The 25,134-nt window shown below is 34.3% G+C and overlaps 2 protein-coding genes and 1 long non-coding RNA gene across 8 annotated transcripts; 2 read left to right on the top strand and 1 right to left on the bottom strand.

The window, feature by feature from the left end:
- The first annotated feature begins 257 nt into the window (after nucleotides 1-257).
- On the top strand, nucleotides 258-2,048 carry LOC103568871 (developmentally-regulated GTP-binding protein 2). Its single transcript, XM_008545876.3, has 5 exons — nucleotides 258-603; nucleotides 704-1,011; nucleotides 1,087-1,517; nucleotides 1,612-1,813; nucleotides 1,888-2,048. Exons 1-5 carry the CDS (start codon nucleotides 540-542, stop codon nucleotides 1,972-1,974), a joined length of 1,092 nt encoding a protein of 363 aa, XP_008544098.1. The 5' UTR covers nucleotides 258-539; the 3' UTR covers nucleotides 1,975-2,048.
- Nucleotides 2,049-2,525: 477 nt separating this feature from the next.
- On the top strand, nucleotides 2,526-24,949 carry LOC103568874 (uncharacterized). 6 transcript variants are annotated; one of them, XM_053737500.1, is made up of 17 exons: nucleotides 2,526-2,884; nucleotides 9,994-10,319; nucleotides 11,111-11,470; nucleotides 12,687-12,872; nucleotides 12,951-13,500; nucleotides 13,757-14,371; nucleotides 14,453-14,587; nucleotides 14,671-15,407; nucleotides 15,483-15,672; nucleotides 15,855-16,166; nucleotides 16,777-16,813; nucleotides 17,875-18,017; nucleotides 21,629-21,991; nucleotides 23,382-23,387; nucleotides 23,473-23,907; nucleotides 24,003-24,476; nucleotides 24,575-24,949. In XM_053737500.1, the coding sequence occupies exons 2-17, from the start codon at nucleotides 10,033-10,035 to the stop codon at nucleotides 24,644-24,646; spliced, it is 4,902 nt and encodes a 1,633-aa protein (XP_053593475.1). In that variant the 5' UTR covers nucleotides 2,526-2,884; nucleotides 9,994-10,032; the 3' UTR covers nucleotides 24,647-24,949. The 6 variants fall into 6 exon arrangements, with proteins under 6 accessions (XP_053593475.1, XP_053593473.1, XP_053593474.1 ...); XM_053737498.1 differs by lacking the exons at nucleotides 2,526-2,884; nucleotides 9,994-10,319; nucleotides 21,629-21,991; nucleotides 23,382-23,387 and having other exon boundaries at nucleotides 11,032-11,470; nucleotides 15,498-15,672; XM_053737499.1 differs by lacking the exons at nucleotides 2,526-2,884; nucleotides 9,994-10,319; nucleotides 21,629-21,991; nucleotides 23,382-23,387 and having other exon boundaries at nucleotides 11,032-11,470; nucleotides 17,896-18,017.
- On the bottom strand, nucleotides 16,201-17,723 carry LOC103568873 (uncharacterized). Its single transcript, XR_548894.2, has 3 exons — nucleotides 17,160-17,723; nucleotides 16,959-17,064; nucleotides 16,201-16,363 (listed from the first exon to the last, which is right to left on the bottom strand). It is a non-coding gene; the product is annotated as an uncharacterized LOC103568873 (long non-coding RNA).
- Nucleotides 24,950-25,134: the final 185 nt, after the last annotated feature.

Below are 25,134 nucleotides of genomic sequence, written 5' to 3'. Positions count from 1 at the left end.
AGTTTTTTTTTTAAAAAAGCCCGCCAAGGAATTGGACCCGATCAATAAGAAATAAAAAGACAATAAAGTTAATGAGTGTGAATGTAGCAGACATCAGAAAAATTAAAAATTATAAATAATTTAAAAAATGCACTTATTTATTTTTAAATTTGTCAAATGTGCATTTTTTAAAATTTTATTATTTGAATTACTTAGCTCATGAAATAAACGCGATGATGGTTATTAATGAAAAAAGAACCATCACGATAGAGCCAGTTGTTATTTCTCGGATATTATTATCATCAAGCCCAGCACTAATGCTAAATATATAGTCGTATCAACCAGAGATTATGATTCGGGTCAGCATCAAATAACGTAGAGTTTAAATATTCAAATACAGAACCGAAGATACCCGAATCCCATTCTCTTGCTGATCCAACTATAGGTTAAGTTTCCCAGAGCTCTTTTTTGTTGTAACTGACATTCGCTAATTAAATAGTTAATTACATATTAAGATAAATTAATACTATTATTCAAGTTCAAAAAATTAAAATAATAAAATGGGTATACTAGAAAAAATTGGGGAAATTGAGCGAGAAATAGCTCGTACACAAAAAAATAAAGGTTAGTATGTTGATAAATTTTATTTTAATAATAAACAAATACAATAATAAATTAAACAACGGTTTTTATTTATTTAAATGAACTTTTAAATTTAATTTAGCAACGGAGTATCATCTTGGTTTGCTGAAAGCTAAACTAGCAAAATACAGATCACAGCTTTTGGAGCCGACAAAAAAATCAGAGAAAGGAGAAGGTTTTGATGTATTAAAATCCGGTGATGCTAGAGTCGCTCTTATTGGTTTCCCTTCAGTGGGTAAATCTACGTTATTAAATACCCTGACTCATACGCAGTCTGAAGCAGCTTCTTATGAGTTTACGACACTTACTTGCATTCCTGGAGTTATTGAGTACAAGGGTGCTAATATACAGTTGCTCGATTTACCCGGTATCATTGAAGGAGCTGCTCAAGTAAGTGACCATTTATCTGTAGTTAATTTAAATTTTGGTAGCTGTCATGAATGTCATTGTTAATTATTTTAACAGGGAAAAGGTAGAGGAAGACAAGTAATTGCTGTGGCGAGAACAGCTGATCTGGTGCTAATGATGCTGGATGCAACCAAGCAAGATGTCCAGCGGCAGTTACTGGAAAAGGAATTGGAGTCAGTGGGCATTCGGCTGAACAAAAGAAAGCCAAATATTTATTTTAAAATAAAGAAAGGCGGTGGTTTATCTTTCAATTCAACTTGTCCATTGACCAAATGTGATGAGAAACTGGTTCAGATGATCCTTCATGAATATAAAATATTTAACGCTGAAGTATTGTTTCGCGAAGACTGCACTGCTGATGAATTAATCGACGTTATCAATGCTAACAGAGTTTATCTTCCTTGTCTTTATGTTTATAATAAGATTGACCAGATTTCTATTGAAGAAGTTGATAGAATTGCCAGGCAGCCCAATAGTGTCGTAGTTAGGTCAGTAATTGTATATTTGCTTAATCAAAAAAAAAAAAAAAACAATTCTATTTCTTTATCAATAAGAATCATAAATATTTTTTTTTATTTTCAGTTGTAACATGAAATTAAACTTGGACTTTTTACTGGAAATTCTTTGGGAATATCTATCATTGATCAGAGTGTACACTAAAAAACCAGGACAGCCTCCAGATTTCGATGACTGTTTAATTCTAAGACGAGGTGTTACTGTTGAACATGTCTGTCACGCAATTCATCGCACTCTCGTCGCCCAATTTAAATATGGTCTTGTCTGGGTATTTATTTAAATTAAATCAACAGTTCTTTAAACTTTTTTTTTCCCATACTCAATAAATAAATTTGCTTTCAGGGTACCAGTACTAAATACTCACCTCAGCGAGTTGGTATCCAACACATAATGCACGATGAAGATGTTATTCAAGTTGTTAAAAAATAAGAGGTTTTGTTTTATCAACCAGACCTTGTTTTTATTAATTTATAATAAACATCCGTTATAATGTTTCAAGTCTATTGCAGACGTATTTTTTTATTTTATAAAAATAAAAAAAATATATATACACTAGATAATAAAAATAAATAATTTAAATAACTGGCGCTCCGACATCCAGCCGCGAAAAATTCAAATTTAATATTGACAACCTTCATTACCAGTTTTTTTTATTTGATACTTTTTTATGATTTAGTCAGTGGGTGGTTTTATCAGTAGATCCTGGAGATTAAATTGGACGAATAATTTTTTACTCAGTCCGTTGAATAATGTAAGGATAGTAACGATTGTTTTTTTATATTTTTTAGTCTCTTTGCGCTGCCACCTCATGTAATAAAAGTCATGTTGACAGGGTAGTAAAAAGTGATCGTGGAATATTGGGGGTGTCTTATAGTCTACATATATGTATATATATACATAAAACTACCCTCTACAGCGCCATCTGCTAAAGCCGGCCAGGGTCACCCCTCTCTTGCGTGTCTCTCTGGTGAAACACCACCCTTGTGTCGAAGTATACCCGTGCTCCTGTAGAGTTACAATATTACAATCGTGAAACGTTACGGAGTAGCTTATTCCGGTGTCTCATTGTGTCACAATTTAATAAAAATAATTATAATTAACTTGGTTAATATAAAATTATTTGTTTTATAAAAACAATTTTAATTATTCATCAACTCGTGAGCTCGAATTACGCGAGGTTTAAATTGTCGCTGCAGTGATAGCTTGTGATAGTTGTCTGATTGAACAAAAAAAGAAAAAGATAAAGAAAATCCAAGTGCTGGAAGATTGAGAGAGAAAAAAACAAGAAGACAGGAGATAAAGAGGAAAAGAGAGTGTGTGACTAAATCTCAGTTAAAAGGTAACGTGATCAAGAGTAAATAGCTTTGTTGGATAAAATATATATTTTTTTTAACTCAAAAGTTTCTTACTCTTTAGTAGTTTCGTAACCAGGACATCTGGTTGGAGTTCACCGATGTTTTTTTCGTTGACGTGAAATCCACCAACTAAATGTGTTGGATCGATTCCCTTTTTCTTCAAGACACGCTGCTTTAGCTTGCCAATGTATATATTTATTTATTATTTTATTTTGCAGTTCATTATTCCAAATGCTATAATTATTTAATATCAACTCTCCGTGATATCTAATGTCTAATCAAATCATTTATTTTATTATATTAATTTGATTGAATTTCTATTACATCGGGTGCGGTTGAACCTGATTAATCGTGCTGAACCCTTTTCCGGTGTCTCGAGCACGTTTAAACGGCAAAGAAACACATGAATATTCGGCCATTGGAAAGCTAAAACTGGAGACCATGACGAGCTAAGTATGGCGACAAGACCTTATTTGACTTGCTAAATACCATACAGTCTTTTATTCGCAACAACATTTTATTTAATATTTATTTCAAAAATATCAACCAAGCCAATTAAACATATACTGATAATTGAAAATCATTTTGTAATTAAAATTATTATTTTTTATCACAGATTGCCGAAATGACAATGACGTGTCCTCGGGAAATCCGGTTAATGTCCCCTTTTCTTTATCTCTGTCATTTGTACGGTGGTTCTTCCGCTCATGTGCGAGTAATATGACTCATGCTCTCTCTCGAATAATATAATACCCCAATGTATTGCTAACTACTGGTGTGCTGAGTTGGTGAATATATATGGGCCCACATAGATTACTCATGCTCATATATTTATATTTATACCGTACTACTGTATAAAGAGGAATGGTATTGGAGTAAACTAGAAGAGATATGGACATAAAACTCGTAAGAAAACCCTCAATCGAGTTAGTAGTAGTAGTAGTCTTCCTCCCTACTACCTCCTGTAAACACCATCGTGGTATGGTAAACCTCGCACCTGCCGCAGCAGAACAGCAGAACATTTTACTCGAGAAAATCGATATAAAAAGCATCTAAGTATACGTTCTACCTACAGAATACTACGGGTGTCGTATCGTGTGCATAAGACCACGAGAAAACGCTCCTAGGCTTCAAAAATATTCATCCCGTTAAAATTGATGATTAGTTAGAAAATCAATACCCTGCTGTAATTTGTTATACATTTATATTTGTAAAACATTTTTTAATTATCAGCATCGGGTGTTGCCGTACATTTATTATTATTTTTATCATTTATTGTGTGTTACATTTTTTTTTCTCTGATTTGATTTTTTTTTCCAGATTGATTTGTTATTTTATTTACTTCAGAGAGCCATGCGATAATCCGTAAATAGTGGGCGGAAGGGAAGCTCGGAGCCGTTAGTAACGAGCGTAAAAAAGACTGAAAAAAAAAGGCGAAGTGATAAAATAAAAGAGGAAGCTGTGAAAAAATAGTCAAAACACCATTTGATGAGAAAAATGTCGAGTCAAACAATTTGGAGTGAAATCTGGTGTAGGTTGAATTCTATCGTACCAACATCGTCCTCGTAATGATCATCATCATCATCGTCGTCGTCATCATATATCCATCCGTACTCGGTCTCTGCCATTGTTATGAACCTCCTGGTGGAATAGTTATCTCGTTCTATCATATTTGGTGGATTTCGTTTAGGATCTCTGTCGAGCCGATCAACGTCCGTGAATGCGGGTATCCTAATGCGCGTCGACGCGATCAACGGTTTTGAAATGCAATATTGAAGAGAGACAGATGGAGAGAGAGATGAGTAATAGAAAGAGAGTTTGGGGGAAATGAAGAGGATTGTATATGTGTATTACAATGCTGTGAATTCACGACTGGAGCAATCGGATATACGAAATTTCGATTAATAGCACGTTCATCATGGATTGGTCGTAAGCGAGCGTGAGAATTCGTGCTTTGGAATATATATGCCGGTAATAAATACTAGTACATATGTATAAATATATGTAGATAAACTTGTACAAGTGAACTATTGGAGAGAATAATAATAAAATGGGCTGTTAGAAGTATAAAGCAAGACGGTTAATTTTAATAATAAAAAGAGAAAAAAAAGCACTGAGTGCAACAGCCCCGCATATCAAGCGCGACGATTTAATGTCATGCTAATGCATTTTATTTATGCCAACTGGATAAATTATTAATGAGTTTGAAGCTTAAACTCGGGCTCGTAAACTTTGTTGCCGATGGATTTTTAAAAATTAAACTGTCGAGTGGATTGTCGAGTTTATATTTTATGAGGATGTGGAAAAAATGAATCGTAAGACAAGCGAAATTGAAATTGACTAAAAGACACTTTGCAGAGAGGAAACGAATAAAAAGTATAATAACTCATATGAAAGAGTACGGTAGATAAATTGGTAAGATAAAATGGTCATGTTGACTGTAAAAAAATAAATAATAAATAAAAAAGGATAAAAATAAAAGTTGATATAAAGCATCAGCTATTCTATCGAGACCTCAATTCTTCTCTGTCTCGTAGCAGCAGCAATAGCAGCCGGGGCATCGTATGCAGAATAGATATATCCATGTGGCACATATAATATACAACAACAGAAAATACAGTAGCGGGGCTAGCTTGGCAATAGCCGACTGGAAGAGAATCGATCGATCAAGTCTCGGCCACGCGAGACACGTTGTGTGGTGGTTGCTTCTCTTTTTTGCAAGCCCGTTTGCCATGCAGTCGTTGTTGAATTCCGGCGCACACTTTCACCCACTAGAATCCCTTGTATAGACAAGTACTACTGAGCATAGAATCAAGAGAAGTTCACCACTGTACCAGACAGAGACGAGTGAAACTCGGGTATTCTTCTCTATGGAGACATCAGTCTGGTGACAGACTGAGACAGAAATAAAGACATCTGGATGTATGTGTAAAGAGAGCTTAACCGAGATAGAATACGGAAATGATAGAGATAGAGGAAGCAGCCGTAGTAGAGGCACAAGAGCGAGAACAAAGGTGTGAGAGAGGGTGCCTCGAACTCATCCTAGCACACAATCTGCCAATGTATTACTCGTTTTGTGCCGACACTGTTCTTCTGTCAGACCTGGCACACGTTCAACTCTCTACCAGAGAGTGCTTTGAGAGAGTTTCGACAGCTTTTTACGTCTATCTTGCTTTCGTATACCAATTAAGTATCGCAAAGCTTTACATACTTCACCAGAACCTTCCATAACATCATCAACACCACTACCAATTCCAGTTCCAGCACCACTACTCCTATTTCTATCACCACAGCAACTACTACCTTCACTTCCACAGCAGCTTTTATTTTTTTTTAACCATCTTTGACGACTCATCCGATTGATCTAAAGCGTATTATCGTGTCTATACTAATTCACCCCATGGCTTGTAATACAAGCTACGACATCGGGGACAGTTGGGAAGCCAGTACAGAGCTGTCGATTGTAAAAACCCTGAAAGCTCTGTGCAGAAGTGTTTGCCAGTGAAAAGAGGAAAATCCAACATTAAAGTCTCTTTACTCGTCTCTACTTCTCTACTTGTATATATATATATATATGAGTGGCGAGAAATTAACGAATCGTTTGTCGCGTCGGCGCCGACGCGTCCTTTTTGCCAGGACGATGAAAGCGCTTGAGACTCGCTGAGGGCGATGCTTAAGGCAAGGGTGCTATCGAGTGAGTGCTGTATGTACATATATATATACATACATAAAGCCTGAAAGGATGAACAAGCCACAGTATACAGAGACACTTGCTCAAGTGCAATTGAATATGGGTCCTCTGCTTACCTACGAGAGCTGAGCCCACGAGCACTTGAAATTTACCGATTGTATCTGTTGGTGCCAGTGACCTCCTATTGATTCCTCCATCGTGCTCCTGCTCACTCTCTCTCTTACCAAAGGTTGTGTGTCAGTCCCTACACATGTAAAAAAATTATGGAGTTTAATTTTCTACACTAAACTAGTAATAATTGAACTACACTCCATGTTAATCGTATAAAGATGCTGCTATCAGCTAGCAGCCATCACCCTTCTTCATCTACCAATGTCGACCTCCACTGACGTGCCGCCTGTTCCTCATGGTTACGACCCCTCCCTATCAGTTAAAAAATACATTATTTTTATTTGCAAGCTTATTTCTCATTCGCATGCTTTGGTAATAAATTAGATTATAATCGTTTGCAGTCATAGTAACAATAGTAATAATAACGACGATGATGATGATGATGATAATAAATCAAGTAATTTGTAGCAGGAAATTTTGAATTCTTCTATTTTTAAAATCTAGATTAACGACTTGGGCGGTATTGCCTCATTACAATGTTTATGAGTTTAAAAATATAAAAATGGTTTGTGATGATATCAAGCAAGATAGCCATGGGAAGTTGTTACAAATTTCATTGGATGAGCGTTTGAAAGACCCTCGTCACAGCGACAAAGTAGAAAGAAAATAGCGCGGTTTAACAGGCCACCTGCCACCACCCTCTTTAACTCTCTGGCTCAACCGCATTTTCGTTGCTCATCTTTCTTCTTCACCTACTCTGTAGCTGTAGCTACACCTACACCTACACCTCATCTAGCAGCTAGATATAGGTATAAGCGATATCTTCCTACACCTAGTCTGATTCTCGTTACGTTAGTGCTTCGACAGGACTCCCAAGGGTCTCTCCTCGAATCGATCAAAAGCGTTCCTGCTTGTTTCCTCTCCAGTGATTTGTCTTGAGTGAACGCAAAAAGGAAACGACTCCAGCGAACTAGACATAAAGCTACACCTACTTGACGGGTTTTTGTTGTTTCTTTTAGTTTGTTATTCTCTTATTTATTTAGCTATTTTTTAACGGTAAATAAAAACACAAGAGAATATTTTAAAAGACGATATTTGTCACGGATGGATTGACACGTAGTTGGAAATAGACAATGAAAACAGACGTTTGCTTGACAATAAAGATATTATATAAAATAAAATATCCTCAGCTTGCGTTTGATCCGACAGGATAATTATGAATAAATGATTGGAGGTGAGAGTACACTCAGGCAATTTATACTCTGGACTCTATTGCTGGTGCAACTACCACTATAACCACACTGTACTCTTCTATACATTTGTCAGTGTCAAAAGCAATTGAAATCGACAACTAATTTTCAGAGTAGCAAAGCGAGGAGATACCAAAATGTCAGGTGGTTAATGACACCTGCTGAATTGATTCATTTGCATCATTTATCATTAATGATAAATCATATTTTTTTTTTTATTTGCTTTTTTTTCATCAATCGTGTTTTGATTTAATGTAATTGCCAATAGTTGGGGCTGTACAAGTGGTGGTAGCAGTAGGAGTAAATACAAACTGACTTGGGAAAAATATTGTAGAAAAAATTAAAATAAAGTAGATACGAGAGTTGTAAAATAATTATTGAATTAATCAATTTAACTTAATGCTAGATAATAATAATTAATTTTGACTTGGAACACTGAAGTCTGGAGTGTTTACATCCTGACGCGTGAAATGTGAGACGTCTTAGGGTTCCCCCTTTTAGTAAGTTACTTTGGAGTTTCCCCAAAGTCGACGCTTGAAACTACAGCAGAGTGGTGTGGTAGAGTTGAGAGTGAGGGTGGAGTCGTCGACGTGGAAATTGTCACTGAGTAGTCGCTGACGCCGTCAGGCTGCCTGTGTTCGTCTATATATATATATATATATATATATATATATATATATATATATATATATATATATATGCATACATGTCTGTATGTAAGTATATATAACTAAACCTGGAAAGAAGTGTAAGTGAAAGAAGAAATGAGAGGCTGGGGCATAGAGAGTACCAAAGAGGAAGCAAAGAAAAAGATAAAATGAAAATAAAATCGTAAAGAAGATTCTGGTGGTATTGCTAGTGCTGGTGATGCTACTAGAGCTGCTGGTACGTTACTACAGCTCGACAAGTTTAGTATACGAGGAAAGTGTATGAAAAACAGAGTAATGCCAGAAGTTGGCGTTGATCGTAATCGCAGTGGAAATTTGTTTGCTGGGAAAAATGAATTTCAGTCTGTCTGTCAGTACCTGAAGAGCAGGATAGCTTCAAGAATTTAAGTAGTAGTGCGTTCATTCGTATATAAAGAAGTTTAAAGTTGGGAAAAGCACAGATGCACTCTAGAAGTTTTTCTAGTCTTGATTATATATATATATATATATATATATATATATATATATATATATATATATATATATATATATATAGAAATTCCAAGTTATGAAAGAGGGAAAAGCTAGATGAAAGATCATCTTCACAGGCGCGATCACAAGCCCTTTTACACGTCTTTGAATTTTCCATTTCAGTGAAATATGCAGGACTAAGTAGACGTAAATTTTCTTCTCTGTCGGGGTCTCTTCTTACAATTAGAGTCAATCTCGTCGACTTAATTGCCACATCGACAGTTACTGCTGCTGCTGCTTCCACTGGAGCCAATGACCAAGTTATCGCGAGTTAACTTTGCTTAAACGTTTACCGGATATCTAACCGCTTCATCTTGATTTTCTTTTTAGATTAGCCAACTTTTTTTTTTTTATCTACTTTTTTAATCATCAGATTCAATCAAGTTTCGAGTGGCCTGCGCTCACACAAACTTTAACTTAAAATTTTTTTTCCTATTGCATTTGAACGACCTCTCAAGTGTCTGTTGAGTTTCATTGCAATTGTGAAAATGAGAATAAAGAATTAAAAAAAAGTTTTAACGTATAATTGCCATGATGATGGTATTTAAAGTTTGATAATAAAATCCACGTGACAAGTAATGAGGTAATCATGCTGGTGGTCTGTGCGGTTTCACTGTTCAAATAGGATTCTGTCTGTTGGTGGTGTTTTCACATATCACTCAGACAATCAACTGTAGTATCAACAGATGAATAGATTACACGCTCAACCTCACACAATAATTACCTGGAGAAATCCTTTTTGTCATAAACTATCGTCTAGACTTGCTATACAATATAACAGTATTGAGTAAGAGTTAGTTAGTTGTAAGGCCTGTAATTATCAGTGAGCGGTATGATCAATAATATGATGTACTTTGTTGCAGGATGGACATCGACTTGGGCGAAATGAACTGGACGTGGCGATGACAAGTCTGATATTAGAGAACGCAGATTTAAACCGACTATTTCCGAAATGCCGGCCTAGGGGCGGTCATCCCCCGCAGTCGGGGGCAGGATCGCATCATAAGACGACGAGCCAGCAGCCGCATGACCGTCGTAGCAGTGTTTCAACGTGTAAGAAGCTGGAGCCGGTCACTACACCGTCGTCGTTGTCCTCGTCGTCGTCGACGAGCGTCGTAACAGGAGGATCAGGAAGTGGGTTTCCTCATATCGACATGATTGACCTGGAGCACGACAACAACACCGACAGGCAAGTCAACGTGTGTGTCGAGACCAACATGCGCGCTTTGGTGGCTTTCAGTTGTTGATGCAACATACACACCTACTCTTGCCCACGGAGTATAGGAGTAAGGCGCATTTGTCATGATATTTAAAGGATACAACTTGCTACTGAATTATGTGTGTCGAGGGAACGATTTGAGTTCTGGATACCACTAGATCCTAGACACTAGATACTAGATATTTCATATTATTATTTTTCTTGTAGTTATTCTAGTTCTTTACTCAGCTAGTATTTTTTACTTTAATATATAGTTTTTACTTTGCTCCCTCGTGACTCGATTTCATCATTTATACGAGATGCATGTACAGCACAGGCATACCCGCATTTCCATGAACGCTGTTTTACTCCCTTCCTCATCGAAAATTGGAGCAACAACATCGATCGCACCATTCCTACTTTAGCCTCGTTCCCTTTTTATTTTTATAAAATAAAAATAAAAATAAAAAATAAACCACAAAGAAATAATTAAAAGGAAGAAAGAAAGGGAATCAGGCTGAAAAAAAAAAAAAATAATTAATACATTTATTCAAAATGAATATATTCAAATCTTTTGTTGTGCCGCATTCAACGCAGATCCTCTTTTTATCTCACCATAAAATCCACTTCTGTTTTAGTTTTAATTAAATTTAATTTATAAGTATACAACACGTTTGCTTTTTAATTTTAGTTGCTGGTTTGTTGTTATTATTAGTTGGCTTTTTTTTTCGTTAGATTTTTTTTCGTACTTTTTTTTTAAGTCTTCCAAGTTACGTTCGTAGGTGTAGAAAACGAGCGACGAGTCGCAGGAAAAAATCAGGTTCGCTGTCCCGTAGGACGGCAAGCATAATGCCGGGATTCGAGGCCCAGATCCAGTCCCAGTCCCACCAGCAGCAGCAACAACAGCAGCAGATATTGACGTCGCATCAGCAGCACGGAATGATGACCACCACCAAACCAGTGTCTTCCAGCTCATCGTCCTCAGCATCAGGACGCAGTGAAGATGCGCCGAACTACGGGAGTCTCGGCGGCAGTGATCATCAAGGACAGTCACAGCAGGATGACAGCGGCCCTGAAGAAGGCCCTGTTTATATTTTAACTTCCGCCAAAGGCGACAGAAGTTACAAGTTACGGGATTCCCGGTAAGTTTTTATTCATTTATAAATTTCATTATGATCCTGAAGTTAACAGACAATTAAACTTTGCAGATTTTTTTTCAAAAAATCTATTCGAAAAAAAAAAACTAAAAATATGCACATGTAGAGAATAAAAAAAACTATAAGTGCAATTTTTTAAAAATATTTTTTTTGATATAATTTATCGTAGAAAAAAAAATTTAGATGTCGGCTAACTTCAGTATCATACTTAATAACTTTATATTATTTGTAGGCCTAAAAATAGCGGAGTATTTTTATTTAAGACATTTGATACACTTATTAAAGTGTGTTAAATACTTTGATAAGAAAAATAGCTCGTGAGGCTTGTTGGCTTAAACTTTTTGGGTATCAACGTCGTTGTTCTGAAAGCTTACAAGAGTCGTATCGGGCAGAATCTGATGTCATTCTATAATCGGTTTTGAATTTAAAACCTTATGTTTAGTTTTATATTTATATCCACGCCGTCTTTTATTAATTTATGCATTCTTTACTTAAACTTATCGTTTTCCCAATCATTGCTGAACACACTGTCACCCAATCTCACTATAAGTAACAAGTGTAAATATTTGTGTGTACATTCAATAACAGAGATTATAAAAAGTTAAAACAAATATAAACATCTATATATATAGATTTTAAATTTAAAAAGAGGAAGTCGCGATAGCAGCGCATTGAGCGTCGAGAAAGAAATTTCTCGTTGACGCAAACACGCGTGTAGTGGGAGGAATAACATTTTTTTTTGTTTGTTAGTCGGAGCAAGAGCTAACACAGCCATATCAACAGACTGTGATATGGATCTTAACCAAAATACGTCAAGTTGTTGTCATTTTACACAGATAACTATACAAGTTTATTGTTACATATTAATTTTAAATAATTATTTATTATAAATTCATCAAAGTTTTATTATATTTTATTTTTCGGAGGTTTATAAGCCTCAAGTCTGTGCGGTTTGCGCTCATTGTATTCATTTTCATTAACAAGTGGTTAGCAAGTGGTAAGGGTAGAAAAAAAAAATAAACAAAAACAACTTTTCATATACACCCGTTTGAATTCACTCTTTGAATCAACAGTTAACTGTTTGGCACACTTTTAATACGTATTTTATATTCATATATACACAGGCAACATAGGTCTATAAATATAAAATATTTTATGTCAGTTGGATTTTATTAATAAACTTTTTTTGTTTCGTTAATAGGATTATTGAGATAGCTGGTGGAAGAGAAGTATTCTCACAGAGCAGAGGTAAAGTTGCTGCGAGGAAGCCTCGTTTTCTTACCTCTTCAAAGTCCGTGCCTAATGACGAGTCCACCGGAGACAAGTTGACGGTAAAGAAAAATAGTAAATCACCCAATCGACAAAGTGTCTGGGAATTAAGAAGCAGGTATGCGGATAATTAATATTAATATTAATGATTATTAGTACCAAGTGTTATTATTGTTCTTGTTGTTATCATCACCAGATGTGGAGAAGCGAGGCGACAGCGAGCAAATCGTGAAATAACCGAAACAGTATTTTCATCCGAGGTCCATTCAGTTCGTCGTAATCCAACAAAATCAATTCTCGACTATGACTCACCAAAGGCTGCACGTAGTAATCGTATTATAAATTATGATTCGGTATTAAATAGCAATAATGTAGAGTATTCGGTGGCGAAAAGTATAACAGATATTGATTGTGGATTACCAAAGAATTGTATTGACTATCAATCAAACCATACGACACCCGCAAGAAGTATGGCAATTGTCAGTGACGGTGAGGTCGTTGTCTTTGATGACATTGATGACAATTGGCAGGGACTTAGATTGGATCTTGGTACAACAAATAATACCACCACAAACTCGCAAATTAATACTACGAGTTATTTGAATTCTGATCAAGATGACGTACAGCAGCAGCAGCAGCAGCAGCAACGTAGCAGTAGAATTCCACCGGAACCACCTGGCTCAAGTGTCGGTAGTTCACCGAGCCCTACGTCAATGTATCCGAGAAATACATCAGACTTTTTCAAGGTACATTACATCCTAATTGCTTCAATTGTCAAGACATTGTCTTCTTAGTAGAACCAGCTGTGTGACTCTGTATATTTTACATTACTCACAGCTGCATTAATTAACATTCCACGCGACGTTGTCTTAGCATGTGTTGAATTAATTAAATTCACTATTTACTATGTCACTTTGCTCATTAACTTAAATATATATGAGCGCTTAATATCTACGTAAATGTATAAACGCATAAATTTATAAAAGTTTGTTTGTGTTTTAGGTGATTACACCCGCGAGTGACTGCGAAGTTAATTCACCATCACCGGAACGAAATCACAAAGTCGCAAGGGTCATTGGAGAATTACCAATAGCTCAGTATTCCGGTAGTCCACGTCGTTATGGTGTACGTGAAAATTCACGATTACCAAATATATTGTCATCACCCTCGATATACATGACACCAAGACCTGGATTTCCACAAAGAATTTTACCAACGACGCCAAACCAAAAAGAAAAGGAGACTGATTATTTGACGGCGAAAGAGGAACCGGTTGTTGAAGTGTTAGTTGATACGACGACAAGTCCAACACCTGAGAAAAGCAACAGCAATCTCATAGTAACTTCACACTCGGTTGAAGAAATATCCACATCACAGGATCTGGTGACACAATCAAATGAGTCTAAAACACAACAGGAAGAGGAGGAGGAGGAAGAAGATTTTCTCAAGCCGTCTTTTCTCAGTAGTGATAATTTATCGAGTCTCGTTGCGCCCGGTGGCAGTACTTTCGACTATTTGTATGAATTTTCTGAGACAAGAAAAGTACTGGAAGAGTTTTTCAAATGCCCTGCGCCTACTGAGGAAAAAGAAAACAACGGCGAGTCGTTTCCGTTTCAGGTAATTGTCTGCTTATATTTGTTTTTTATTTAATTATTATTATTATAAAATAAATTAATTTTTTATTGATGTTTTTTACAGGATTTGGACTACGAGTTACGGCGACAAGGCGGAAACTCATATGTTGGTCAGCGCCTAGCCAGCGGTTTACCAAATACAGAAGAAGTTATGGTACATGAATCACCAAAGAAACAGCGGGCGGACTTTCCTCCTTCTGTAAGTGTAATATAATAAAACAAAAGGGAAATAATAATAAAGTATGTAAATAAATTATGGAAATAATAAATTTTAAAATTTAGATCGAGCATGAGAACAATTTCCTGGATTTGTCCGTGGGCACTGGGAGCAGTGAAGATCTTGGTGAAACTGAAGTAGGCCTACAGGTCGGGCATTCACGTAATTTTACCCTCAGTCCGGAAACGACAGACTGCGACAGTAATTGCGGTGATCTTGATAGTGAAATGTCACTAATGATGATGGACAATGAACTATTACCGGCAAGCGGACTACTCGGGTCTGTTGGCGATCTTGGTAACAATTCAGACTCACTGAGAATATACACGAGCATGCCGGTACTCGAGGACGGTCTGTCGAGTGGTCACGCGAGCGATACTGACAACAATAATCCCACGGTGATGTTAATGAAACGTCAGATAAATGAAATAGAGAAGGAAATAATACAGAGGACGAGAAACGATATGCTTGGTACTGATATCGATAATGAAAAAGACGTCAGCTTAAATGTTACGAAAGACATTCTTCAGACGTTGAAAGCAACTTCGCCGGATTTATTTATAGCGCAGAAAGAAAATTCTTACGAGACGAATGAGTTGAATTTAGACGGGTTAGATCCATTAGGCACTCCACCACCTCCCGCGCCCCAAGGCAGACAAAGTATCAACTTGGAAATCGGCGGTGAGGTTGAAGCAGCAATAAAAGATATACGAATGGCTCTGCAGAAAACAAAAACGCTGCCAGTAAAATCGCCTTCGGAAGAGCCGCCCGAGCCGAGCGTCAGTCCCATTTGGATACCCAGGTACACTTTAATGACAACTTTATAGACTTTAATCTTCAGTTGACAGTGCGCCAAGCGCATCTAACTAAGTAGTAGTATGTTGGATGGTAGGCGGAGGATTTGCACCGAGAGCAACAGCGAGGACTCAGAGGCGCGCCGAGTCGAGGATGAGAATGAAGTCGAGGTAGAGGAAGTCGTCGACGAGGAGGAAGCCGACACCGACTTGGAAACCGATCGGCTCCTCGGCCAACAGAGAACTGACGACCAGGGGTTCTATGATGACAAGGTACTGACTCACCCGATAAATTAAAAATTAAAAAATGAAAAATAAATTCTATCTCTAATCTCTATATGGTGTGTGATTGGTGCACAATATTTTTCCTTCCTCAATGCACGTAGTCGCGTGCTAATATCGCTGGTTAAAGAACTCGGACTAATAATAACTTTTCGTACTTGGTATTGATGCAGGGGTGGCGGAAGCCTAAAACTAGGACAATGCTACCACCAATGAGTACCAAAGTCGTAACACCAAAGCAAACCCCACCGAAAACATTGAGTGTAGCTCCACTAGAAACGCTAACGCCACCCGAGCCCCTGCCCTCAACGTCGTCATCCATATCCCCGCCTCCTATTGTCACTGTAATACAGTCGCCGACGTCTGAACGCGAGGCGACATCGCCCACTACTCAAACCTCACCGAGTCCCCAGAAGATCTCCCCGGTTAAAAATTCTCCCTCGCCCACTCAAAGCCTCAAGGAGTCCAACGGCAAGGCAAAAAAGGTGCTCAGAACGCTCAAAACATTTCTGTTCATAGAGCCTTTTTTTATTATTTATGAAATGCCCTTATGCTCTAGGCTCTGTTAAATTTTATTTATTTACTTTTATTATTTTTTTTTTCTCATCAGTTACAATTATTCTGCGCTGATGAACGAGGTTACTCGGCTTATGGCATTCTCAACGAGCTTCTGCCTTTTTATCTTGAAACAAACAAAATATATCATTTTTTAAAAAAACTTTTTAAACTATGCTTTCACTTAATTGCTGGCTTGCCCTATTGCATTCGTAGAATACATTAAATATTTATTTTATTCTTATCTCTACGTCTATCTCTATCATGCTCGCTCTATCTTGACATTTATACTATTATTATCCAACTTTTTTTTCACCTTTAATCTATCAATCATAACAATTATTTCACTGGCTTCCCAATCTAATAGGGCAGACGCTTTTTTATTTTTCAAATGCTCGAATTAGCGTAAAAATTTTTTTTTAATCCTCATAGCACGTGGCTGAATTGTCAAAATCACAAAATTAAATTTAGAAACTAGTTTATTTGTTAATAATTATCGTACAATTGACAATAAACAATATTATTGTTTTATTTTTACAGGAAAAAGAGGGAAAGAAGAAAAGCCGAAATAAAGAAGGTAAAATTCGTGATATCTATCATTAAAAAATTGATAAAAGTAAATACTAATGAAAGTCTTCATCAACGCATGAATTATTTGGGAGTAAAAAAAAAACTTGTGCTGATAACAACTAAAATATGATTATAACTAATAACATACTTACTATATAATTATTTTTTTATCTTAAACCTTATTTTTCAATGCCGCCACGGTGGAATTGCAACATTTACTAACCGGTATGTATTTTTCCTCAATAAAATATTTTTATTCTGCATTATAACAAGCATGCAAATAATTAATCATCTAACAACGTACTGACGATTGATATTTTACCTCGTTCTTAATAATTTAAATAAGATCTTACGCTTATATATATGTATATTTCCTCTCTACGTCATACATTTAATAAAGTTAATTGTTGGATTGCGCATTGATTTGCGTTCTCTCGATCGGCGACGTCCGTACGTAGAAATCCTACCGGTTAAATTTTTATGTTTACGAACGTATTCTGATATTATTTTTTGTGTCATACATAATCTCTGATTTAAAGTGGCTTCCTTCAAGAACAACAAGTACTTGTTATTAATTTACGATACTAAAGCCGCCGTTGTTTTCATTGCTCATATAAATTGTATTTTTTTAAATTTATAAAATCACAGTCTTTATCACTAAAACAATACCAAGTTATCATTAATCGTTAAGATATGAAATTTAAACGCTCATTAAATTATTATCATTTGGTTTATTCGTTAACAAGTTGAAACATCAGTTATAATAATAAAAAAAAAAGTGGGGAGACGTGTAAAGTAATAAAAAAAAATAATATTGAGCAATTGACTATAACACTAGTGTCTATTTTTCTTTGACAAGAGTAAGACTTGACATCCAGCGAGTTGTTTTTATTATTTGAACAACAGTAATTTGAAAAATGCCGGGCGAAGTAGCGAACATTGCGTTCACAAATAATGACATAAAATTATTTCGCGCGTCGACCGATTATGTTATAACATTTGGAACATTAATAACAAATAACAGTGAGGATCAAAATATTAAATCACGTGTAACTATACCACTTACAGGATTACTGGATGATCCATCAGTGCTTATTGAGGGTGTACTGTTTCGTGCGCGATATCTCGGATCAACGCAACTTGTTTGCGAGGGCCAACCGACTAAATCCACGAGGATGTGTCAAGCAGAAGAAGCCGTATCTAGGATAAAGGTATGTCATAATATACCACAGAGAGACGATAATACACACTAAATTTAATAACTGTACTATTATTATTATCATCATTATTAATATTCATTCTCGATGGAAACTAGTCTCTTGATTTGAGCTCTCTGTTGGGTTATTAATTTAATTACTATAATTATAAATCAAACGGCAAAATTATTGGATAATTGTACTAATTGGTTGATAATTAGATTTATTAATAATTTATTTTATTTAAATCTACATATATATATTTATATATTCTTTGTTTATAAATCAAATTTTAGTATTGATCGTATCAGAAACCTTTGTGATAAATTGTATAATTCGTAATAATGTGTATATATTATGTATATTATATATATATACTCGGTTGCTATATAATTTGTAATCAGTTAAATGTCTTATTTATTTTGTTTATTTAATTATATTTATTTGATCTTATAAAAAAAACGTAAATTTAGCATGCAATGAATGCTTGACCACTGATTTTTTTATTTGCCGTTTAATTTAAAATATTGAGTGCAATACACTGTAAAAAGTCAGGAGTGATTACGGACTTGATTTAAATTTAAATTCCCTCTACTCCGCCACTTGGAGTTCCGGAGTTTCAGAAAAAATCATTTTGCATAGGGAGTAATTGGGATTTTATTTAAACCAACGTTCACTCCGATCTGGAGTTTAAATTCCAAATAAACTCTCCGGAGTTAAAAATAAATTTAGTCTTCCGATCCGCATTCACTTCGGTTTTAATCTGCGTTCACTTCGTAAATTTTTTACAGTGTAATTATACATAAATATATATTTATTTATTATTATTGTTAGTATATATTTGAAAAGCTGTAATAACGTTTAATTAGAGAGAAGTACCGACTATTTGAAGAGACAGTGAATGACAAATTGTTTATTTGTATTTTAAATAATTAAGTTGTTATCATCCAAATAGTCGGTTCGTTATTTATTTAATTATTTATGTTTCTTCTTTAATTACTACTACTTTTAGTTGAGCCAATAGGTTTTCGAGAATGAATTTAAATTAAGAAGATCGTCTTGGTTTTTTAAATTTTAAATAATGTGTAGATTATTGTAGATACGTTTTTTTTTTTTTTTGAATAATTTGAATTCGTGTAAATTCTATGGTTGTGCAAAAGACGTTCTTCTTATACATGTTGGCAATTAATTAAATTTTATAATCAGTTTAGACATTGCATTTGCTCAGTGTTACAATTAAATAGAAAATGATAATTACGCTCCATTTATTATAAAATAAAATAAATATAGAACTAATAGTCGGAAAAATATTTAAAATAGTTAAGTTGTGCATTGATTTAGTTAGTTAGTGCATTGAACAGAATGATTTGTGTTATAAAAATAAATAAAAAGGAGGAGCCACGCTGAGTAAAGATAATTTAAGTCTAAACGGCGATTGTCTTATTGACAGTTTCTTTATTTATCATTTTTCATTTTTTTATTTTTTTTAGGGCAGTCTCAGATATCCCTCACTTTTAAAATATTCTATGAATGTCAATTGTCATAACGCTGTCAAAATTTTATTAATTAATTAAAAAAAAAAAGACACCGCAGTTGCAATTTCATCGAGATTTTTTAAAAAATTACTTCTAGTTATCAATTAGGAGTTAAACGAAATTTGGCAAATAAATTTCAGCCTAAAAAGTATGACAATTTGAATTATCGTATTGACAGAAAGGTTTAACTCCTATTTGATGTCAACTGTCAGTAATTTTTTAAAAAATCTCCATCTCGGCAAAATCGCGTTATCTTTTTTTCAATTAATGCTTTAATTTTTTTTTAAATTAATTAATTAATAAAAATTTCGGTCATGACAGCTGGAAGTCATTGAATATTTTTAAAAATTGGCGGGCACTTTCTGAGAATACCCTTAATTTGAATAATTATTATTGTTATTATTATTATTATATACATACATATTTATCTTCATACTTATTACTATTATATATATATATATAATTATACATAAAAATTAATGTGAGATGGCCGTCTATGCAAAGAGGCCTGAATGTTTCAGTGTAGCGACCCCCTTCCTCACATCACGAACACCACCCGACCACCGAACACTGTCATCTTCTCAGTGTAATCTTTTTTATGTGTCTGTCTGTCTGTCTGTCTGTATGTTATGTCGGTCTGTTATTATTATTATTATTTAAATAATTTATTTCTTATCAACTTTTCAAGTATTTTTTAAATCTCTAAATATAAAAATTATTATTTTCTTTTTTAAATTTCTTATTACAATTATAATTTTTCTTTGTTAAAATGCCGTCCGTCTGCTCTCAAAAATGCTTGCCAGTAATTTAGGTCTTTTTATTTATTAAAGTAAAGTAGTATAAAAAAATGTCTTTTTTTTTTTTTCACGATATGCTTAATTGCACATACACACACGTACGCGTTGTGTTTAAAAATAAAATAATTAAACAAAAAATTTAATAATCATTTTTTATATATTTATTTAAATTGTCATTGAAAATAACTGTATTAGATTATTGTTTTTTAATATTATAATTATAATTACACTAATAATTATTATTATTTTTATTTATTGGCATGAAAAAAAAATAATTCAAGTGGCAATTGTATAAATAACGTAATGCTACGGATCATTGTATAATTAATTATTATTTTTTAAAGCAATGATAATTAATCATTTATGTTGATGTTATATTTATTATTATTATTGAGTAGATATTGTGAAATATGCTGCTAAGGCATTTAAATAATTTTTTTTAAATTGCATCTTGCAGAGATATAATTTACAATTACAATAATGCATTACGGTTTTTATTTTTTTTAATATCTTAGAATATTTAAAGCATTTAAAATAAAAATTTTTAAAAATAGCTCAAATTTATCGGCTTTAAAATTATTTTTTATAATTGCTGCTGTATAAGTTATTAAATTTATTTAATTTGATGATTATAAAAATATAAAATTATAATTTAGAGCTTGTTAATTATTTTGAAAGTTTAAAATTATTTGTCGGTTTAAAAAAAATCCAAACTAAGTATTTGGATTTTTTTTTACAGGAATTTGTAAATCAATTTTTAGTGACACAGTGACATTTACAACGTATGAAGATTTCTCAGTAAATTATAAAGATATCGACGTTATAAAGTTTATAAATAAACGTTTTTATTTTAAAATACAAGGGAAACATTAAAAGTATTTTTTTAAAACTATAATGTGCAAATAGTCACGTACTTAGATTTTTTTTTGTTTTTAATGAGAAATCTTTGTACTTTATAAATACGGAAAGTTAATAATGACATTAATTGACAGATGATTTATAAATATCCTGGATAAAAATAATTATAATAGACAAATAAATTTAAATTGCGCTTATTGCGATTGTCCAATGAATTTTGAGGCGATTCAGGTTTCTAAAAGCATAAGAGAGACAAAAAAATAAATAAGACTGATAATAATTAATTAAAGTAAAGTCAAGTAAAGTAAAAAAATGATTTAGAAAAAAAAAGCCTTGGCTCATTGCCTTGTTTCCTTTGGTGATGCTATTGGCAATGTGACTAGCAGAGCCTTTCTGTTTGTCTGTTTGTTTGCCGCGCGCGTGCGACTCGGTGAAGGATGTCCTCCCGGATCCGGTGCCGATGCAGTCGCTCTTAAACTATGGGAGTGGCCAGCATGGCTATGGCCGTTGCAGCGTGGCCTCCCAGGGCAGCATTGACGAGGATGAATGCGACTCGAGTGAAGAACTTATAGGGAGTGTTGCCGGTGGGGGCCAGCAGCAGGTGGAGACCCAGCAATTGGGATCGTCATCCCAGACCTCGTCCTCAGGAAAGCTGGCCCCGATCGGCGGCTCGATCGGTCCAACCACCGTTTTCAGACTTCATTTTCTCGGTTCGGTCGAGGTGGAAGAGGAAGGGGGACGCAAACGCCGTAAGCGTCTTAAGAAGCACATGGTTGAAGAAGCTGTCACTAAGATAAAGGTCCGCCAGCTTGTCCCTAATAATTAATCTCTGATTAATTAAATTAATAATTATTTATTTATTATTGTGTTTATTATTTTACAACCAATCTATTATTTATTTTTATCCCATGGCTTAAGTTTTCGAGTCTCCTGACTCTTGATGACTGATTATTTATCACCAGTGCTCGATGCTTGATTTATTATTTATTTATTTTAAATTTGATTGAGTTTGGCATGTTGGTTTTTCTTCTTTGACTTAAACAAAATTTAATTTTTTAAATCTAACAGTCTCTTTATGTTTAAATATTTAAATAATTATTTAATTGCAAATAATTTTACACCAGCAATAAAATAATTATTTTATAAAAAAAGAGGCGTTATATTTATATTATTAATTAATAACAATGATCTTCAAATGACTCGTCTCGATTTACTGCAAACCGAATTCAATAATTGTACACTGAGTTACCGGTTTATTATTTTATTATTTAATTATTTTATACAATACATATATGATGGTCATTGATGATGATGGTGATATGAGTGCACTTTATTCGCTTTGATGTTGTAAAGTGAATGCTTTTATTATTACTATTACTGTTATTATTATTATTAATTTATACTATGCATCGCAATCGAGATAAAATTTAGAAATGCTTCACATGATAATATATTTCATTTATGCGCTAGCATTTTATTTAAAAAACAAAAAAACACATGTACCAGAGATGAATACACATATATGAATATATAATTACATACATATATATGTACACTTGTTTGATGCACAGCCTGGTACTCTATGTACGAAATAGAAAACGGTTTGCAAGTCTCATCAAGACTGAGCTCATCGTCCTCTTATTTACATTCGCAACTTTAAATTTAATTACATTTATTTTAATTAATCCTTTAATTTTTATCATTATTATTATTGTTATTACACTGAAAAATTTTCGGATTAAATCGGGAGCGGATAATTTTTCATTCTTTAGACTGAAATTTACTCCAAGAATTTATTTTATCATTAGAATTCCGGGTCTAGTTGATGCCGATTTAAATAAAATTCAAAATTCCTCATTGACTCCAGAACGAGTTGTGGAGTAAATTCAAATTTAAATAAAATCTACACTTACTCCGCTGAAAAAATTCCATACTGACTCGGTCCTCGATAATTTTTTTTAAACTCCGGAACTCTGAGTGGCGGAGTAAATTTATATTCAATTAAAATCTACATATACTCCGAATTTATTCCCGATTTTTTACAGTGTATTAGTATTATTATTATTGTTATCATTTACATAAGCATTAATTATTAATAACATTAAATATAACTAATTAAATAAAAAAATTCAAAGCAAACTCATCTAACTAACTCATTATGCTTTACCATGCTGCTCGCTTGACTTTAGGCATTGGTGAGTAAATAACATGAATGTTAAACTTTAAAAGTTTTGTTCTAAAATCCATTTTAAGTGAATTTATAATTATTTATAATTATAGGCGCCAGATGGTGAAACCCAACCCAGTGCGGAGGTGGATCTTTTTATATCAACAGAAAAAATAATGGTATTAAACACAGATCTAAAAGAGATAATGATGGACCATGCACTGAGAACAATATCATATATCGCGGACATCGGTGATCTTGTGGTACTGATGGCGCGAAGGCGTTTTGTACCTCATGAAATGGAAGAGGCTCCAAAGATAAACAGAACACCAAAGATGATTTGCCACGTGTTTGAAAGCGAAGAAGCTCAATTTATAGCTCAGAGTATCGGTCAAGCCTTTCAAGTTGCTTATATGGAGTTTCTCAAAGCTAATGGCATCGAGGACCACAGCTTCGTCAAGGAAATGGACTACCAGGAGGTACTTAACTCCCAAGAGATATTCGGCGATGAGTTGCAGATGTTTGCTAAAAAAGAAATGCAGAAGGAGGTAAATTATGATGATGATTATCAGTACCATCAGATTTAATTGTTGATAATTGTCTGGGGATTAATTGTTTTAATCATCGCGATAAATTATTTTAGGTGGTGGTACCAAAGGCTAAAGGGGAAATTCTAGGTGTGGTGATTGTTGAGTCTGGCTGGGGCTCGATGCTACCAACAGTAGTGATAGCAAATCTTGCGCCAGCCGGAGCGGCGGCACGCTGCGGTCAGCTCAACATCGGCGATCAGATAATCGCTATTAATGGAGTATCACTTGTAGGATTACCACTATCAACGTGCCAGACTTACATTAAAAATTCTAAAAATCAGACAGTAGTTAAGCTTACGGTTGTGCCATGCGCTCCAGTAGTTGAAGTGAAGATTAAGAGGCCGGATACTAAGTATCAACTAGGATTTAGTGTACAAAATGGTGTAATATGTAGTTTACTGAGGGGCGGAATTGCCGAGAGAGGTGGCGTGCGTGTGGGCCACAGAATAATTGAGATTAACAATCAGAGTGTTGTTGCTGTGCCACATGAGAAAATCGTTAATCTCTTGGCTACGTCTGTTGGGGAGGTAGTTATTTTATGGATCAATAATTAACCAATTAATATTACTAAGTATCCTACGTACTTATTTAATTAACTATTCCACTTATTTTTAATTGCCGACAGATACTCATGAAGACGATGCCCACATCTATGTTTAGACTATTGACCGGCCAGGAGTCTCCGGTGTACATATAAAGAGGAAAATATAAACTTCTATATAAATATATATTATACTTATATAAATGAAAATAAAAAAATTTGAGGATAATAATGACAAAAGGATGGGAGAGAAAATGCTCTCAGTTGCCTGGTCGTTTTGTTATGTAGTGCAAAAGACAATACAACCGCCATCCACTATCGTATATTCTGTATCTCCACCACCCGTAAAAGGCTTGCTCCAACCTGCTGAGAATCACCTTTGTATTCCAGTCAACCGGAACATCTCTCTGTACTCAAGCTTAAAAAAAAGCTGAAAAATAAAAAAAAGTATTTACCTAAGCCGTAAATTTGAAATATACTGACACCTAGAGAGTAAGTAAAGGCAAATAAAAAAAACGGAAGATTATGAGAAAGTGAACGAGAATAAGTTGAATAAATGTTATTGTTTAAGTATTTAATCTAAATATATTATTTATATCGATCATCATCATAAATAAATATATAAATATATACGTAAATAAATG

Source organism: Microplitis demolitor, chromosome 3, assembly GCF_026212275.2.
Source record: "Microplitis demolitor isolate Queensland-Clemson2020A chromosome 3, iyMicDemo2.1a, whole genome shotgun sequence".
In the NCBI taxonomy this organism is placed as follows: Eukaryota; Metazoa; Arthropoda; class Insecta; order Hymenoptera; family Braconidae; genus Microplitis; species Microplitis demolitor.
The sequence above is the reverse complement of the archived record's forward strand: the minus strand, read 5'-3'. Positions and strand labels throughout refer to the sequence as shown.